This window comes from Lynx canadensis, chromosome B2, assembly GCF_007474595.2.
Source record: "Lynx canadensis isolate LIC74 chromosome B2, mLynCan4.pri.v2, whole genome shotgun sequence".
NCBI lineage: Eukaryota > Metazoa > Chordata > Mammalia > Carnivora > Felidae > Lynx > Lynx canadensis.
In genome coordinates this window covers 33,185,760-33,205,155 of record NC_044307.1, presented here as the reverse complement: position 1 = coordinate 33,205,155, position 19,396 = coordinate 33,185,760, and the positions used below count along the sequence as shown (strand labels likewise).

General features: G+C 57.3%; 1 protein-coding gene across 2 annotated transcripts in view; it reads left to right on the top strand.

The window, feature by feature from the left end:
• GRM4 (glutamate metabotropic receptor 4) overlaps positions 1–19,396 on the top strand; it is a 104,029-nt gene that overhangs the window by 34,460 nt on the left and 50,173 nt on the right. For both annotated transcript variants that reach the window (XM_030315286.2, XM_030315287.1), the window contains exon 2: positions 7,674–7,890. In XM_030315286.2, coding sequence (XP_030171146.1) covers positions 7,674–7,890 — 217 coding nt within the window. The remainder of the gene's footprint in view (positions 1–7,673; positions 7,891–19,396) is intronic.

Here is a 19,396-nt window from a genome sequence, read left to right as displayed (position 1 = left end):
TCCTGTCTCATCCCCTAGGCACCCAGGCTGGCCTGGGACATCGCTGGTCACGGTGGCAGAGGGAGCACGTACCCTGTAGGGTCTCACAATGGCAATGAAACGCTCTGGCCCCGAAGGAAGGGCATTTTCTGCTCCCGCCTCGTTGGCCAGCATACGACACAAGGCCCCAGCCAACCACCGGGGTCAGAGGGTTGAATTTTACCACGTGCCAGGAAGGCAGGGAGCTGCAAGTGTCCCCAGCGGCTCTCAGGACAACATCAATTGTGTGCACCTCCGTTTGTTTTCGATTATCTCTCTCACTAGAATGTCTGTTCCCTGAAGGCAGGGATTTTTGTCTCTGTGTGTTCACCCCAGTGCCAAAGAGTGTGCAAGGCACCCAGTAAGCACTCCGTGAACCATTACCCAGTGGGTGAATGAACGAACGAATCATCAGAGTCTCCGGGGTTTGTGTGGGTGGGCGGGGGCGGGGGGGGGGTGTGGGAGGGAAAGGCTGGGGGCCTCGGGAGCAGCCGAGGCAAAGGGACCACAGCGGCCTTGTGGGCAAATTTTACTGGCTTTTAAGATAGCATTTGCCTCCTGGGAGAGTCTGCTCTCCACTTCTCAGTCACGGTGAGGAGGTGCTGCAGGCCATGGTGTGAGAAGAAGAGAGGGGGCCTGTGTGAAGGCAGCGGAGGGCAGGGTCACCCAGTGTCCAGGCCTGGGCAGGGGCGGGGTGGGGGGCGGAGCCAGGGAGGCTGAGTGCCTGGGGGCACCTAGACGCAGATCGGAGACTGTGGATGCAGCCCCCAGCCGGGGGCTGAGTGACTGACTGACTGCACTGGGGCACAGGCCAGCCCCGGGCCAGGCAGGGGTGCGTGGCGAGGCCCCCGAGTGACGGGATGCGTGGGGCTGGCGGTTGGTGGCGGATCCGTGTCTGTAGAACAGGGTAGTGAGATCTGATTAATGAGGGCGCCCTGAAGTGAGCGGGGAAGTGGCCAGCAGCCCCCAAATGACCTACTGAGTGTGGAGAGGGGAGGCCCTCAGCTTGTGGGCCTAGAGGAGGCCCCGGGGTGGGTGGCAGACAGTCTTCCTACCCGGGGTCTATCCTCGTCCTTCCAAAGACCACCCGGATGCAGGGTCAGCCCCCTGCCCAGGGTGTCTGCCCACCTCCTGCTTCCCAGGCCTTGGGCCTCTGCTTCTCTGTTCCTTAGTAATTGGTGGGGGGGGGGGCATCTCCGTGGGGAATGGGTGTATGAGGCCTCCTCGTGGCTGTCCTAAGCTGTAGGGTCACTCTTATCCTCTGCTCTTAAACCCCGGGGTCCTTGTCAGAGGTGGCCTGGTCAGGGTCAAGGGCAGGGGCCATCCGTGCCCCCTCCATGTGCTGGGTCCCCCCCGTACTGCTCCTCTCGTGTGTCCCTGCACCCCCCCTGCCGTATCCCTGCTCTCTCGCTGTCACGACCCTGCCCAGCTGCTTTGAACCCCCCTTGACCCTGCACCCCTGTCTTTGTACCCCTTCAGTCTGTCTAAGCCCTCGTCCCCACACTGCCAACATTTTCCCTCTCCACAGCCCCCCTGCGAGACCCCCAGTGAATCTCTTATCGCCCCAAACCTGGCTTGTCGGCCCGGATGCATGTTACCCCGAGACCGCCTTTCCCAGCCCCCACCAGGCTAGTTCTCTGAAGGTGGGTTATTTAAATGGGCCCTGAGCACCTGGCTGAGAGGAGGGGCTTGGTGCCACGTGAGAGTGTGTGAAGTGCCTACTGTGTGCCCAGCGCCTCCCCGCCCCTCCTGAGGCCCCATCGAGGGAGGAAGGGGAGGCTGGCAGTGTCTCCTCCACTGGGCACTGTGTCTGCAGCAGGAGCCCCCTGGGAGATGACGGTGCACGGCTCAGGTGGCTGAAGGGGGCGGGGGCGGGGGACAGGGTCCCTCAGCCCTGACCGTGCAGGCCAGGCCTTTGGAAGCTGGCGTTCTCTCCTCTCACAGGCCCTCTGAACTACACATTCCTCCCCGTGCAGCTTTCATGTCCCTAAAAGCCTGGCTGCCTTTCATCTGTGAGGAAAATAGCTGATGCTGAGAGCCGGGCTGTCGAGGCCTCAAGCAGCCAGGATCAGAAGGGCGGGGAGCAGGCAGCCAATCCGGGGTCTGCCTGGCCCAATGCGGGGTCTCCCTGCTTCCCTGGTGAGAGGGGCTGCATCCAGCCACGCGGGGGCCCCGAGGTCTGCCTGGGGCCTGGCCTGGCCGGCGGCCGGAGGTGGCCCCAGGGTCCCAGCTTCAATCTGTGGCTGCCTGGTCTGGCTTGTGGGTGGGGCAGAAAGAGCAGAGTCAGCTGGGACGGTGGGCAGGGCCTGGGGCCAGGACTCAGGGATAGTGAACAGGAGGCAGAGCAGCTCAGTCGGTGCCTTCTTTCTGATGTCTCCTGGCTGTGATGTTCAGAGGGTACTTCCCTCTCCCCGAGCCTCAGTTTTGTCATCTGCAAAATGGGCACGTTGGTCCTAGCCTTGCCTCCTTCTCCAAGGATAATACCCAGCAGTGCCCACGCGTTTGAAGCACTTTGCAAGTACTTGCTCGTGCAGTCCCTTCTGTTGTCACTGTGACTTCTTTATAGGGGAGGAAACTGAGGCCCAGAGAGGCTGCTCGCTTGCCTAAGGTCACAAAGCTGGATGACAAGGCTGGGTCATAGCACAGCCCTGCGCATGCGCAGGCTGGCTCCGTAGTGTGCTAGAGCCTAAGCTGGAGCCGATGCTGTGCTGCGCAAAGCATTAGGGAAGAGGCAGAAAGGGGAGGTGGCTTTAAACACTAAAGCTCCCAGGAAGAGGGTTGGGGTTATTGTGGTGTGGCCCTGGGGTATCCATGGTGATGGCCATGGGCCCCTGGCTATGTGACTCAGGGTGCTGCAGGCCTTGCTGAGGTCAAGGTAGAGGCTTCATCCCTGACTGTTCTATAAACAGCCTTGAACGAAGTATCGGCTCTCAGGGGACTGCGCTCTGGTTGGCTGTTAGGCGCTGGGGGTGTCCCACCTCCTACCCCCTTCTCTTCCTCTGGACCGTGTGGGACGTGGACCAGCCACTCTCAGGGAGTCCCTAGATTCTGCTAGACTGGGAGCCAGTGACCCCGAGTCTGCACTGTGGGCACCCTGGGGCACTGCCTGCGTGTCTGGCTGTTTTGCTACCTGTGGGTAGGTATGCGGGGCTGCTGACCTGGCCCGGGGCAGCCTGAGAGCAAGTTCAGGCTCTCAGCACACATATGCGCACGGGCCTTTGCATTGGCTCTTCCCTCTGCCTGAAGTGCCCTCCCTCCAATTACCCACATGGCTCCTTCCTTCACCTCCTTGGGGTCTTGGCTCAGATGTCACCTTATCAGAGAGACTTCCTCTGGCCCCTCTAACAGTCCCCTGCCCTGTTCTTCCTTTTTCTCATGGGCCCTTATTCCCGTCTAACAGCTTGGTATCCCCTTTCCATTGCCTGCCTGTGTCTCGACTGGGAGCCCCACGAGGACAGATTGTCCACCTGTCCATCGCCAGCACTCAGAACTATGCCTGGCAGGCGGGCGGTGCTCAGTGACTATTGGTGGGAGGAATGAATGAATGTACTGTGCGCTCGTGTGCTCGGGGCACATGCCCCAGCACGTGCATGCACACGTGGGTGCACACGCGCACATACACACACACACAGACAGATGCACTTGGCATTCATCTTCATTGTTGCTCAAGCCCGGAAGCAGCTTTTGTCTTTCCCCACGTGGCGTGGACCTCCTTGTCACTCTAGAAGCCTGAGAGAGAGAGAGAGAGAGACAGACAGACAGAGAGAGAGGGAGAGAGAGATTTTTTTCACCGCCTCCCTCTCTCCCCTCAGTCACTCATGCCTTCTGCAAGCGGGAGGTTCTGCCCGGGTGCCAGCTCCAGACACACTGTGCGTCACTCTGGGGTGCCCCCACCTGCTCCTTCCAGGGGTGCAGTGGGTGTTGGGAGCAGTCCACTTTTCTCTGCGTTTCCACAAGTAGCCCTGCCCAGCATGATGGGGGCGTCTTAAAATGCCTGCTGAGTTGACAAGACCAGGCATCCTCACCCCAGGAGGACGTGCCTGGTGCCCCTGGAGCAGCCCTACTCTGTGCTGGGGGAGGTCTGAGCAGGCTCTCTGGAGCTCAGGGAGGGCTGCCTGGAAGAGGTGACAGGGGCCCTGTGGGCAGAAGGAGCCAGGCAGATGGACCGAGAGTAGGCCAGCCGTGGTTGGTCAGGGGCTGCTGGAATCCAGGTTGTGGCTGACCCTTGTGCTGGCATTGGCAGGGGCGTGGCCGCCCCCTCCCCTGTCGTGCTGCTGTTGGGAGAGGAGAGGACTTCTCTGAGGAGAATGTTAATCAAATGCCCCTCTGGCTTCAGCTGTGCTGCTGAGACAGAGCTGAGGAGGCATCAGTCAGAGCGCCCTTGGGCCAGGTTGTCCCAGTCACCCTGTCCCGGGTGCCCGGTGACGGGGGGGGGGGGGGGGGGCCCTGCGTCTCCCCATGCACTGCAGGCCTGGGTGGGGCCAGGGGGGAGGAGGGCCTTGGAGAGCCTGCGGGTCAGCATTCCAGGAGGAGGCCCCCCACCGCCAGGAGCACAGTAGTAACAGCGCTGGGAGAGAGCTGGGGGAGGGACCAGGAGGGGGGGCATGGGGATAGAGGGCTAAGGGAGGTGTAGCGGGAGGGATCATAGCCCACCTTTGGGCTAACCTTTTGAGTGCTTACTGCCTGCCCGCAGTTCCCGAAAATTCCCTCCTGTGACCCTCACGACCTCCCATTTGGCAGCTGAGAAAACTGAGGCCCGAGAGGTGAAGCAACTTGCTGGAGGCTTCCCAGTTGGTGGGTGGCTGTGCTGGGATTTGAACCCGAGCAGTTTAGCTTCCAAATCTCTGCTGAAACCACCCCGCTAGGAAACTCGGGTGGCCTGGAACTGAGGAGCCTTCAGACGGGGAGGAGGAGCTGGCCAGGGATTATCCCCTGACCCTGCTCAGGAAGCTGTCCCCTCCCTCCCAGCCACCTCAGGGCTGGATCCCTGTTCCAGGGTCTCAGGAATTGTTGGGGGCAGATCAGGGGCCCCTCCTGGGCTTCCAAAATCCGAGACCAGGGCACCCCTGCAGGCTGACTAACATGGACCCTGTGGGAACCCCATGCTTGGCCCTCCCACCCTTTGTGGGAACGGGGGCTCGTGGTGGGATGGGGGCCTGGGTCCTGGTCCCCGGACGCCCGTCTGTCCGGCTGCCGTCCCTGCCCATGCAGAGTGCCTGAACCGGAGGGGAGGCAGGGAGGTGGCTTGGAAGGAGGAATGAAGGATGAGTGAGAAGTTGCCTGTGGGAGGGACCCCGAGACCTCCCTGGGCTCCGTGCCCCTCTGCTGGGCACAGTCCCTTTTGACACAAGCGCTGTGTTGGGTGGAAACGTCAGAAGCAGGAGACAAGCTTCTTCTAATTAGCGGGTTCTTCTTCTAAGAGAGCGGGTTCCTGGGCCTGTGATTAGCACTCCTCGCTGAGGCCCAGGCCCAGGCGGAAGCTGACAAACACCCCGGAAGCTGACAGACAACCTGTCTTCTCTCGGGGACCTGCTGGGACGGCAGGCTGGTAGGGCAGGCCCTGGCCCCACAGTCCCCACCACCTGCTCCAGCTCCAAATTCAGGGCACTTCTGTTCAGGGGGATGATTCAGGGGTGCTGTCTGTTTTGTTTTATTGTTAAAAATTGGTTAAATATGGACATTTCAGATATGTTCAAAACAAATAGGGTGGTGAGCCCCCACGTACATGTGACTCAGAGTTGTCCGTTCTTGGCCATTATTCTTTCTTCTTGGATGTGCTCTCACTGTGATGCTTTGGAAACAAACCCCAGACCTCCTCAGATCCCTGCATCTTTCAATATTTCAGTACATATCTCTAAAACCGCAGGTCTCAACTGGGGACAGTTCTGCTCTGCTCCCTGGGAGGCACTTGGCTGCGTCTAGAGACGTTTTTGATTGTTACAACTGCGGAAGGCAGGGGCTTCTGGGATCTAGTGGGTAGAGGTTGGGGTTGCTGCTCAACATCCCTCAGTGCACAGAACAGCCCCCCAACAAAGAATTATACCCCCAAAGCATTAATAGTGCTGACGCTGGGAGACTGCTCCGAATGACGGACTCTTAAACACCCAACCAACCCCTGCGGCTGTGATACCCTTAGCGGGCCTTCAAAATAACAGACGCTTACAATTAACCATCAGCTATCTGGCTAGAGTCCACATTCTTGGGGGTGTTGTTTTCGTGCTCCGTGCTCTCCAAGTCAAGGAGGACCGGGCTACTTTTCAGAGGCTGTTGACACAGGTAGGAAAGGGGGCGGATGCTTCGGCTCGGGAAGATTCTAGGCGGGAGGTATGTTTGCATGATTCTACATGCAAAACATACACGGGGTATGAGGGGGAAGGTGTCCTCCCAACCCTGTCCCCTAGCCACCTGGTTCCCTCTCTGGAGGCAACTTAGCTGTTTTGTTTCAGGGCGGCGAGAGTCTGTCCTGCCCCCTCACGTGATAATGGGGATGCTGTTCACACGCAGAACTGTGCCTCGTTTCTTTCTTTCCTCTGTGGGTCTTGGAGAGCTGTGCAGAGCAGTGCATGGAAAGCTGCCTGGTTCTTTTTCACGGCCAAATAGTATTCCTGTGTGGCCGTAGCCTCCAGAGATTTGCTATTAGAAACAGTGCCACAGTGGTTAACGTAGCATATGCCATCTTATAAAGATCACAAGAATTACAATGAGAGGGTTTGGGGGTTAACCCTTAGTTGCTCAGCAAATCCAGACAACCAAACATCTGTTTTTCCCACCTCATCCTTTCCTTTTTCATGGATGAGCTCAGTGAGGGGAAGCAATGAGGGGCTTGCTGGGGCCCACCTTGGGGGGGGGCATCACAGGGGCTGGGCTGGGCCATGTTCTTTTCCTAATGGGCATCCTCAGTGGAAGGCAGATCTCCAGTGTCCCCGGGGATAGGGACACCCAAAGCACAGTCCAAGTGGGCAACCTCTTGTCCAGGGTGTGCCCCAAATCCTGCTGCCCTCCGGAACGTTCCCCACTCTCAGTTGCCACAGGCTGGCTGTGAGGTTTTTGTCCTTTGGGAATGGTTGGATATCAACCACAGGAAGAAGGACAGCTTCAGGGCTCTGCATCTCACTTTTGCCTGGGGAGGGCCCAGGTGGGGGTCTGTGGGTGCGGAAAGGTGCTCTGTGGAGAGCTGGGGCAGGAGTCTGCTGTTGGGCCCTGTATCCCAGCCTGCGGAGAGAGGGACTTCCCCGGGGTGGGGTCCCTGTCCACTCTGTCCTCCTGCAATTCTATCTGTGGGGTGGTGGGGCCCTGTCTTCTCTGACGTGGGCAGGACAAAGGAGCCATGGGGACAGGGTCTGCTGGGTGGTGACATGAGTGGCTGCCTGGGGGGAGTTGATGGGCGAAAGGACTCTCAGTCTTTATGTAAATGGAGGCACCCAGAGGCTCTGCTGTGTGTTTATGTATGTAATCCTGTATGATTCCAGGGTGTGTGTGTGTGTGTGTGTGTGGTCCAACCCGTATCACAGGGTCTCGCCCAAGACAAGAGGAGGCAGTGCCCTGACCCTTCCCAAGGCGGTGGGGACGAAAGGAGGTGGTGAGTAGTGGTGTGGTGCTGGCTGGGCATGGTGGGGGTGCCAGCAGCCCCCATCAGCGGCCCCTCTCGCCCCCAGATCCCCCAGATCAGCTACGCCTCCACAGCCCCCGACCTGAGTGACAACAGCCGCTACGACTTCTTCTCCCGAGTGGTGCCCTCGGACACATACCAGGCCCAGGCCATGGTGGACATCGTTCGCGCCCTCAAGTGGAACTACGTGTCCACGCTGGCCTCGGAGGGCAGCTACGGCGAGAGCGGCGTGGAGGCCTTCATCCAGAAGTCCCGGGAGGATGGTGAGTCGTGCTCGGGAACAGGGGGATGTCAGGGCACAGCGGCCAAGCGCCGCCTGAGAGCCACTCTCTGGGTCCTGCCCCAGGCCATTCCCTCGTGGGCCTCAGTCTCTCCCGGGAGCACCGGGGCACAGTCTGTGGCCTTGCCGGCCTGCTGGGTGACTCCCAGGGGGCAGGGGGTGGACGGAATGACTTCTGCAGATGTGGCCAGGCAGACAGAGGGACCGCCAGTATTCCCGGCGTGGGATCCAGTGGGACAGCTGCTGTTCTCAGACAGAGAGAGAAGGGGAAGGGGGTGGGGACGGAGGTGGTCTTGTTTAGGGGCGGGTCTCAGGGACCCAGGAGCTGGGAGATCGGCCAGCAGGTTCTTGGAGAAAGAATTGTTTGAGGAATTGAGCTGTGTGTGTGTGGAGGGGGGGTGTGGGGTGAGAGAAGGGGCCGTGTCTTACACGGGGCAGGCGGGGCTGTGCTCCTTCCCTGTGTGCCCCTGGGTGGGATGTGAGGACCTGCGAAGGTGATGTGCTCTCCTGGAGGTCTCCCCCGTTCGCCACCGGGCACCCTTCTCCCCATTAAGCTTGCTGCATTCCCTTAACTGCCCTCAAACGCTCCAGGGATAAAGCTTTTAGGTATCAGCGGGCAGTAAGAGGCAGGCACAGCAAGGGTTAACGCGCTGCCCAGTCTGAAGCCTGGGCCACCTGGTTCCGATGGCCCCATGGCCCGGCTGAGGGAGGGTGGCCTGCATGGGGCTGTGGTGGTGGGGATCCAGATCAGCAGTCAGGCCCCTGGGCTGAGGGCTCCAGCTGGGTTGGGTGAGCCTTGAGAAGAGGGATAGTTCAGAGAGGATGGGGTGTGGGGGAAGCAGAGAGGCTCTTCCCCCTCCTGACAGACCCAGCTCCTGGCAGAGGGGCCCCTGGCCTCTCCCAAGGCTCTTTCTCTAAATAGCTCACTGTGGCGCCCTCGACCTTGGAGGATGGCATCTGTATATTTATACCCGTATAACCCCGGGACTCTAATTGCTTTTCCTAAGGACCACAGAGTATCCAGAGGCTGGCGTTGGTAACACCCTGCGGGCATAATCCTGCTATAAATCTCAGATAAGCCCCTTTAATTGTACAGCCAGCACAGCTCGGGTGCCTGTAACCTGGTGGAGAGGACGGAAGTGGGGCGGCGCTGACCGATGGCTGTGGCTCCAGGCCACTCCCCGCTCTGGCGGCTGGCCAGGCAGAGGGGGGCATGGGGTAGATGGGCCCTGCTCTCACCTCTAGGCAGGTGGGCGGCAGCTCCCTGGGGGCCCCCTGGTAGCATCAGGCCCCTGGTGCCCCAGCCCCCTGCCTCTGGCTGCCCTCATGCGCTTCCCTGCTTTGCTCAGACACAGGTGCCTCTCTCTGGTCTGGCCCTGCCCACCCTGCTCTGGCGGTGCCTGTCCCCAGTGGCTTGAATCCTTTTCCACACTAGCCCACCGCCTGTCTCTTTAAGGTGGGCGGCAGGATTTGGGGACAGAGGCGCTAGATGGGGGCAGGGACAGAAGGTCTAGAATTTTCATATTCGGTTGTGTTCCGTCCCTGCCGTAAGGTTCTAGAAGCCACTCCTGGTACTCACAAGGCTCTCCCTATGTGCCTGGCACACGCCGAGCACCTGTTGTCCTGGGTGATCCTCCCTACCCCATGAGGTAGGCACCCCTCTTTTATAGGGAAGGAAACTGAGGCTTGGAGGGGCCAAATAATAGCTTGCCCCGGGTCATGCAAGTGAGAGGTGGAGAAGGGATTTGAACCCAGGCTGTCTGGCTCTAGGACCAGACGTCGTAACTGCTTTTGTGTTCATCACTCCATCTTCTGCCCCCGTTTCCCATGGATGGGGGCATGACAGACAGTCACATACACGTGCGTGCATGCACACACACAGATCCCACTGGGGTGAAGTCTAGGTGTTGTGTTTTGGCTGAAACTCAGACTACTGTTTGAATTTGCCATAAGCATATAATCAGTCATTTGGTAGTTAGAAAACATGAAATCTGCTCGAGATTTTCAAAAAGGAATTCTAGAAAAATAAGAGAACTAGCTGTTCTGCCAGGGCCTGCGGCTCAGGGGCCCTCCTGGCCTGGCACAGGTGCCCGTCACACACCCCTGTGCCCCATCCCGTCGCCAAGGGCCTGACCTCCTGCCTGCCCTGACCTCCCACATCCTCAGACCCTCCTGCTGTCTCCCCTTGTAGCCCCAGGGCCCTGGCTGGGCCTGCCCTCGTGTTCGGGCAGCTAGGTCTCCCCTCATCCTGCTAAATGAAATTTGATTTGGAGGAACGTCTTTAGGTGGGTGAAAAGAAAAGGAGAGAGAAAGCCATGCTCCGGCTGGCCAAATTGAAATCCGAATTGAGCGGCCTGTAGAAAGAGGCCGCTGTACCTTGTAGCCTAATCCCTGTGAAAGATTAAAGATGTCTTTGGCCGTATATTGTATTGATTCGTCCTCTGAAGTATAAATCATCTGTGAGTTGCTCAGAAAAGTGTCAGCGGTGTAGAGGGGAGGGCACGCCTGCCAGGCTGAGGATGCACATCAGAGCTGAGGGGAGCTTGGCCAGCAAGTCCTGGGTGCCTGCTGTATGGACTTGATGTCCTACAGGGGAACATAACTGTGTCCAATTTAGAGATGAAGAAACTGAGGCCAGAGAGAGTAGGTCATTTTCCCAAGGCCACGTAGCCAGGATGTGGAGGACCAGGGATGGAACCCAGCTCTGTCCTCTGGGTGGGGAGCTCTTGCATAGCACCCAGCGCTGACTGGGCCATTGGCACAGGGCATAAAGAAAGCCCTGGCCCCGAATTTCCCAGCCCCCATTAGCACCGTGCTGTCCCTGGGCCATCCTGTGGCCCTTGACTGAGCCTTGTCCCGTGCCAGGCACCCTCCCTCCACAATCATGAATCCTGGTGATGACCCTGAGGGCCTGGTGTTTGTGTTCCCATTTTACAGATGGGGGAACTAAGGCTCAAAGGGGTGAGGTGGCTTGCCCAGGCTCACACAGTGAGATGCTGGAGCAGGACTTGGAGCCAGGCGGTCAGACCCAGGCCCTTCAACCCCATGCTGTCCGTCTCTCCCAGCCTGGATCACAGGGGTGGCAGCATGCGGTTGACGGGTCAGTTCTGGCGGACGGACCCAGGCTCCGGCTTGGCCACTTATTGGCCGTGAGAGCCCTGGAAAGTCATTCCGCTGCTCAGTTTTGGTTTTTCTCATCTGTGAAATGGGGGTAAGCCAGAACGAAACGTGCTTCTGGCCCATGGCTGTGGGAGCTCTGGGACACACATCAGAGGTTCATTATCAGGGGTCTGGCTGCCTGGGCTGTGGCCCTCCCCGCTCTCTGACCGTTCCTAGGGAGGCCTGGGGCGAGCTGGAAGGTCTGTGGGGGCCCTGACTGAAGCTGCAGGCCACGTTCCGGGACAGGGCTAATGACAAAACCACAGGAGCCCAGGCCAGCCTGGGCCTTACAGGACAGCAGGTCTCGTGGTGACAGGGCAGCGAGGTGAGCTCCCAAGGCAGCTAGGGCAGGACACGTGTGGGAGTGAGGGGCGCACATATGTGATTTTCTGGGCACGTGACCGGCAGGCCTGCCTCAGTAGGGGTGTCCGGGGACAGGCCCGTGTGCGTGTGCACGCTTGTGCATTTCCCCCGCTTTGAACGCCAGGGCTCCCTCCTCCTTGCCAGGCTGCGGCTGCGGAGGGGAAGGCCGAAAGGCAGAGTACAACCAGTGCTGGGATTAGGCATGCAGCGCAGGCCCCACCTGGGCTCCCGAGATAATGCGGAGTGAGTCACCTAGGGAGGGAGAGACAGGCTTGAGGGGGTGGCACAGACGTGGCCCTGCCCTCGGTGCCTCCCACCACCGTCCTGGGCCCTCTCAGGGTGGGGCTCTGGGGTGTAAGCTTTTATAGCCTCACAGCCTTTCTCTGCCCATGGGCCCCCCCCCGTGAGCCTCGGTTTACTTGCAGCAGTGCTCCATTTCACGGATGAGGAAGAGGAAGGCTCAGGGAAGTTAAGGGGCCTGCTTAAGGTCAAACGGAAGTGTGGAGTAGCAGCCCAGGCTCCCCGTGTGGGCGACAGGAGAATGGCTGATATTAGTAGGCAGTATTTATGGAGTCCTCCCGCGGACCAGGTCTTGGTTTACACACTTGGTTCGTGTTAACTCATCTAGCCCTCAAGGCAGCTCCATTATATGGATGGCAAAACTGAGGCTCAGAGAGGTTAAGTAACTCCCCTGAGGCCACCCAGCTGGAAAATAGCAGGAGTGGAATTTGAATCCAGCAGAAGGCTCCCCCACTTCTGGTGAATGTGGCAGGAAGGACACAGGTCAGTTCCTGGCAGGGGTCTCTCCAGGGGGTCACCTGGGGAATTTGGTTCTGGTCCTCTCCGGTAGGTGGTTCCAGCACGCTGGGCACATCCAGGCCCGTGCCTCTAGGGTGGGAACGCCATGGCCTCTCTGGTGGTGACAAGAAGGGGTGGGGGCGGGTGGGTCAGGCCTGCTCCTTGGAGGACGTCCTGTCCCTTGCACGGCGAGAAGTTCCAAAGCCTCATCTCCCCGCTGTGTCCCTGTGTCCCCTATTGATATTCCAGAGATGCTGGTGAGTCAAGCTGTTGCTGGTCTGACCTCCAGCTCCAACTCCCAGGGCTGAGCATCAGGCTTGCATTTAGATGGCCTCAGTCAGTGCACCGGCAAGGGTGGTGACCGGCAGCCAAGGCTCAAGGCCGGGGCACCTCCTCATCCCATGGCTCTGTGACATCTCTGGACTCAGCTTCTTTTGCTGTGAGGGAACACTTGCCTTCTGGAGGCTCCGAGGTGAAGGGGGAAGAGTTTGGCCAGCCAGAAAGCTTTGTGCCACGGGGGTCGGGGGATGCTGACACTCCTCATATATCTGGGAAACCAGAGAGGTTTGCCCCAGGGCCCCCCCCCCCCGAGATCCAGAGACCCCCTAAGAGAGGGCCACTTGCTTTCCTGATGCCCCCCTGGTCTTTTCTCCTTCCACTCTCCTCTCCATTTCTCTGCTGCAGCCACACCAGCCTCTTCACTGCTCCTCTAACACTCCAGACATAAGCCCACCTCAGGGCCTTTGCACTGGTGGGTCCCTCTGCCTGGAACTGTCTTTCCCTGAGTATCCATGTGGCCCACATCCTCGGTGCATTTGGATGTCTTCTCAGCTGTCCCCTCTTCAGAGAGACCTTTCTGACCACAGTATCTGAAATAGACCCTCCCCCGGGCCATCACTCTCTGTTCCCTGTTCCCCGCTCTGTTTTTCTTACAGCACTTGACAAGTAAATGTGTATTTGTTTATGGTCCACAAGGGCAGAGATTTTTTGCCCGTTTTGTTCTCCGCTATGTGTCTCCCTGGCACATAGTAGCTGCTTAGTAAATGTTTGTGGAATGGGTCACAAAATCCAGCCCCCAGCAACTCACTTCTTTAGCCCTTCTCCCACTCAGGGGCCTGAGGCTGCTCTCCTGGCCTGCAGAAGGGCAGACTGAGGCACGGAGGGCTAGGTTGAGCTGTCCCGGGACCCCAGCTTCCTCCCCGCACCAAGCTCGCTGGCTGGCCCCGACCCTCTCGAGACTCACTGAGGACAGCATCCTTTCCCGGAGGCAGAGCAGGGGTATGAGAACGCAGGGCTGCTCTGCCGCTGCGCCAGGCTGGGATGTAGGGCTCAGGCTCCTGTCATTCTTCGCCACAGTGCCTGTCTTGGGATGCTTCCTCCTGAGATGCAGCCTGCGCTGGAGGGCAGGAAGGGGAAGAGGCTCGGTCTTCCGGACTCACTTGAGTTTCCCAGCTGGCCTGGGCTTCACGCTCTCTGTGTATGCAGCCCCCGTGTGAGGAGAGGAAGGAGCCGGCTCCCGGTGCGCACGGGAGGAGCAGTGCACCACCAGACCCAGCACCCCGCCCTGCCTGCAGCAGGTGCTTAGCAGAGTTTGCCTGAATGAGAACCAAGGGCTGGGATGATGCGTCTGTTAAAGTAAGAGATACACTGCGGGGGACTCGGCCCAGCCAGACCGGCTTAGACACGTGAAGAGGAAGGGAAGGGCATGCCAGGTGGGGGAACAGCATGAGAAGGAGGCTGAAGGGAGGAGTGAGTCAGGCAGAAGGGACCTGGCCGAGGGGCCTGGCTGTGGGATGGGGACCGATGCGAGATGGAGCTGAGCAGAGTTTTTTAAAGCCAGTCCTGTGTTTTAAAATTTTCTGGCAGTTGGGGTCATGTCTGCTTACCCAAGGGAGTGTATTAGCACAACCCAGCTCTACCTGCTGTGTCCCCCGCTTGCTCAGAGCCCTGAGTGGCGGGGGGGGGGGGGCCCTCTGCCCTTAAGGCTCAGGCCAAGGCTCCGCCTCTCTGGGGGCTTCCCTCCCTAAACTGCTCTCCTCCCAGGTGGAGATGCTCACCTGAAGGGAGGAAGACCTTCCCCAGGGCTCACCACCTGGGAGACCTCAAGCACATCTGCCCCAGTGCCTATCGAACTTTCCCTGGGCCTCTGCCGTTTGACTCTGGCTGGACTCCTTGAGGCTGGGGAGGGATAGGGCTCTCTTGGCTCTGTGCTCCTCACGCTCCCTTGCACCCAGCAGGGCCTCAGTGGATGTTTATAGAACGAACACGTGAGCAAACAGATGACCAGCCCTGTGTCCTTGGGTCCATCACTGCCCTTCTGGGGCCTCCTTCTTGCTCATCCGTAACAGGTGCGGGGACATCAGCTCATCTCCTGCATCTAGCTCTGCCCCCTACAGGCTGTGTCCTCACAGTCCATGGCCCCTGGCTCCAGGCATTTTTCTCCATAAGCAAAGGCTCTCCGAGGAGCGCTGGAAAAGAAGACATCTCTCAAGACCTAAAGGCGTGAATGTCAAATGATGACACTTCAGAGTTTGGTCTTTTGGTTCAGGGATTATTGGGGCCAATTCCATGGGGACGGAGCCTGGAGCATGCAAATCTTCTCACCCCTAATCAGATGAAATGTGGTTGAAATTAGCCAAGGAGCTGGGGAGCTGGAAGCAGGAGGGGTCCTGCCACTGGATTTAGCTTGGTGTATGTGAGAGTGAGGTACTTTGTAGCATCTTCTTCGGGGGAGACCTCTGGACCCTCCCCACCCCCCCCCCCCGGCTGCTTCCGGGAGTCACAGCACAGGCCCAGTATGCCCTGGCCATTGGCCACACGTTCTCCAAGGATGTGGAGGGGGAAGTGGGCCCTACCTCGCAGCCGGTCCCCACCATTCTAGCTTAGCAGCCAGGCCGCCAAAAACTTGAGACCCATCACGTCTCCTGCTCCCTTGTTCTGCTGCTCATCACTCCACCGTAGGTGGAGATTAAGTGGACCTGGCACGGGCACCCCCTCCCGAGCCACGAGGCCTACCACGCGCCAGCTGGGTCTCCTGGACAGCGCTTGGAGATTGGCAAGGTGTTGGCATCGATGTGACTGCTTGGTGATTGCCAGGTCAATCTTCGTACTGCTGTGAAGATGAACCCCGAGCTTGCCCGGCCCGCCTTGGGGACTTAGCCTGTCCACTCTGATTTCTCTGCCACTCTGGCCTTTGGCAGGGCGCTGACACCTCTTGATTTTGTGAGTCCCCTGGGTTGGGTGTCATTGGGTCACTTTTCCTGCTCTCTCCAATTCGTCTCTGATGTGCTTCCCCTGACCTATCACAGCAGGGACGTGCACCAATCTGGGTTTGCCTCTAAGCTTGACGGGGATGACAGGAAGAAGAAGATATTAGATGCCGAGCCCTTCTTGCCCTGAATTTGCATCCCTTGCCTCCTGGACAGGAAGCAGCATTTTCTTTCACTGGTCTTCTTTGTGGAACGTGTTTGAAGATTTCTTTGGGGTTTAAAAAAACTTCCCTTTGTTGGTTGCAGCCCCTTTGTGGCTTTGACCTTCTGAACCCTGTCCTCTGGATGCCGCGGTAGAGTGGAGTGGGTAAGAGCCCAGATGCTGGCTCTGTCACCATGAGCTGCGCCACATCGAGCAGTCCCTTATGGTCTCTGGGCCTCAGTTTCCACCTTGTGAAAGGAGGATATTAATAGTAGCCTCCCCTCACCGCCTTTTAGGTTGCTGTGAGCAGTAAGCGAGTTAATGTGTATGAAGTGCTTAGGATAGTCTGGGCCCTGTAAAAACACCAGGCTGCCAAAGGTGTCAGTTGTCACCATTACTAATCAGAGTGGGGGAGCTGGGCCCACTTCTAGTTCTGCTTCAGTCTCTGGGTGGCTGTGTAACCCTGGGCTGTTCACTTTCCCTCTCTGAGTGTCAGCTTGATGACCAAGATGAAGGCGATGGGTTAGGGGACTTCGGAGGTCCCCCAACGTGCATCTTTGCATGCTCACCCACCGCTCTTGGCTTTTCTATCTGTCCTCACCACATGGAAGTCCAGGTACCATAGGGTTGGCTCCAGCTTCCGGTGTGTCCGTCGTTCTTGGGCCCAGACTTAAGCCCACAGAGTAGCCATGCACAGAGCAACCTGATCCTTCTGATTTTTTTCCCCTTTGTTAAAGAGCAATTGGAGAAGGCAAGTGACCTTCCCCTGCTCAGGTTTGGGACCTCCAGGAACCCTCTACACCTGTTTGCTGACTATTGGACTTCAGCCTGTTTTCCTATCTGAGGTAGGGTCCTCAGTACCCCCACTCTGAGCTCCTTGGAGATGTAGCTAGCTAAAGCATGCCCCATACTGCCTTTTCTCTGAAGCTCTGGAAAGATCCTGTGAGCTCACCATTTTCTTTCCTCTCCACTCTGAGGCTTCCTGCTTCAGGCCTGTATGGGGCTGCTGAGTGTCCTGGGTGGGGTCTCAGCCTCATCCTCTACTCCTGTGTGACCTTAGGCAAGTCACTTCCCCCCCCCTGAGCCTCCAGTTCTTCATCAGTAAGACCAGCAAGGGGCTGGGTACCTTCTCTGATGGGCTCATGCATGTGGACACAACTGAGGGCTGCTCGTAGCCATTTTTGCCTTGTTATTCTGTGTCCACCAGCCCTCTTCCCAGTGTCTTTGAGCCCCAACAGGCCCTGTCTAAAAGGCCCCAGAGTGGGGTGCCTGGGTGGCTCAGTCACTTAAGCAACTGACTTCAGCTCAGGTCATGATCTCACAGTTCGTGAGTTTGAGCCCTGCATCAGGCTCTGTGCTGACAGTTCAGAGCCTGGAGCCTGCTTTGGATTCTGTGTCTCCCTCTATCTCTGTACCTCCCCCACTCATGCTCTGTCTCTCTGTCTCTCAAAAATAAATACACATTAAAAAAATTTTTTAAAAAAAGGCCCCAGAGGTAGGGAGGGTCATATTCCTTGGTGGTCACTTCTTCAGTGCTTGCTCCCTTCATGCTCCTGGGGCTTTCAGGGACTCAGAAGGATGGAGTTCAGGCCTCTAAGTCACATAGAGCCTGCTCCATAGGATGCCGCTGGTGAGGAGGAGAGTGGGGCATTTCTTTGCCTCTTTAGCTCCTCATCCATCGCCTCTGCATGGTAAGTCATTCATTTGCTGAATAAATATTTATTGAGCACCTACCGTGTGCCAGGCATTGAACCAGGACACTAGGGACATGGCAATGGACCAAACAGATGAAGATCCTTGGCCTTGTGAACTCACATTTGGGGAGAGGGCCAGAGGCAGCTTACAGTAAACAAGTAAATGCATCACTATATAATACAATTTCAGGTATCCCCCTCCTACAATTTCAGGGAGGAGCTGATGGCATGCTATGGAGAAGAATAAAGCAGCTGGCAGAGAGGGCCAGGTAGGGGAGACAATCTCATATAAGGTGGTCAGAGAAGGTGCAGAGGTGGCATTTGGGCAGGGCCCCAAATGCAGTAAGGGAGTAAGGTTTGTGATCTCTGGGAAGAGTGCCCCAGGCAGAGGAACGAGCAAGTGCAAAGGCCCTGAGGTGGGAGCCTGCCTGGCATTTCTTGGAGAATAGCCAAGAGGAGGCAGGAGCAGAGTGAGTCAGGTGGAAGGATGTAGAAGAGGAGGGGCTGATCACGTGGGGGCTTAGTTGGCCACTGGGAGGACTTTAGCTTCTAAATGAGATGGGAACTATTGGAGTGTTGTGAGCAGAGAAGGGACGTTAACGGAGTTGGGTTTAATAGGATCTTTCTGGCTGTTGTGTAGGGAACAGACTGTGAAGGCTGAGATGACTGAGGCAGGAATGCCACTGAGGAGGCCACTGCCATCATCCAGGTGAAAAGCGATGATGGCTTAGACTGGGAGTGGGGATGATGAGAACGGACTGATTTAGGGTCTTAATTTTTTTTTTTTTTTTAATTTTAGACAGACAGATAGAACAGGAGCAGGGAGAGGGGCAGAGGGGGAGAGAGAGAATCTTAAGTGTGGATCCTGACGCAGGGCTTGATCCCACGGCCCTGGAATCATGACGTGAGCCGAAATCAAGAGTCAGATGCTCAACTGACTGAGCCACTCAGGCGTCCTGAGGGTGTATTTTGAAGCTCAAGCCCGCAGGACTTGCTCCTAAATCGCATGTGGACTGGAGGTCGCTCAGGCAACTCCTGGGTTCAGCACCACGGATAGCGGCAACCACCCCAAGGCCAGACCTTTGGGGAATCCCTGGTTGGCTTTGGTCCCAACAAACTGCCAGTTCTCTGCCAGTCTTTGGCTGCTGAGCAAAGCCTCATCTTTAAAGTGCAGGTCTCTTCCCCTCAATTCCGTCATTAATTTTTTTTTTTTTTTAGCCAAACATATTTATTTCTGGGCACTGCTGCGAATTCTTTTTGGGATGAGGCAGGTGTAAATGCAATTACAGTTGATCTTTGAACAGCCCCGGGGGGGTGGGGGTGCCAACCTCTGTGCAGTTGAAAATCTACATATAAGTTTTGACTCTCTCAGAACTTAACTATGAATAGTCAGGTTGACTAGAAACTTCACTGATAACATAAATAGTTGATTAACACTTATTTTGTATGTTACATGTATTATATAGTGTTATAAAAAAGGAAGCTAAGAAAGAGGAAATATTATTCATAAAATCACAAGGAAGAGAAAATACATTTACAGGACTGTACTGTATCGAGAAAAATCCACATATAAGTGGACCTGCACAGTTCAAACCAGTGTTGTTCAAGGGTCAACTGTATATAGCTGAGAGAAGAGGTCTGGAAGCATTTGTCTCCAAAAATCCCTGCATCTGGCTAAACAGTTGTTTGGGGAGGGGGAACCTCCTTGAGGAGGGGTGATGGGAGGAGAGCCTTAAAAAGTGGGTGGGCCTGTCCCAGAAGAGCAGAAGGGTATTCTGGGTAGAAGAACTGCCTAACTCATGCAGTACTTGGTGACGTCTTCCTTCCGAGAGTGAGGAGGGACAGCATTCCTGGGAGAACAGCAGGCCTACGTGGGTTTGGGGGAGTCTGGCCCACGGCAGAGACCACTGCCCCCCCCCTCCCAGGAATGCCACAGACTTGCTGTGTGTCTTTGGACAGGCCATCATTCCTCTTTGGCTCTCAGTTTCTCCATCTGTAAAATGGGGATAATCGCAATCCCTACTTTGCTGGTTATTGTAAGAATGACAAAAACAGGTGAATTAG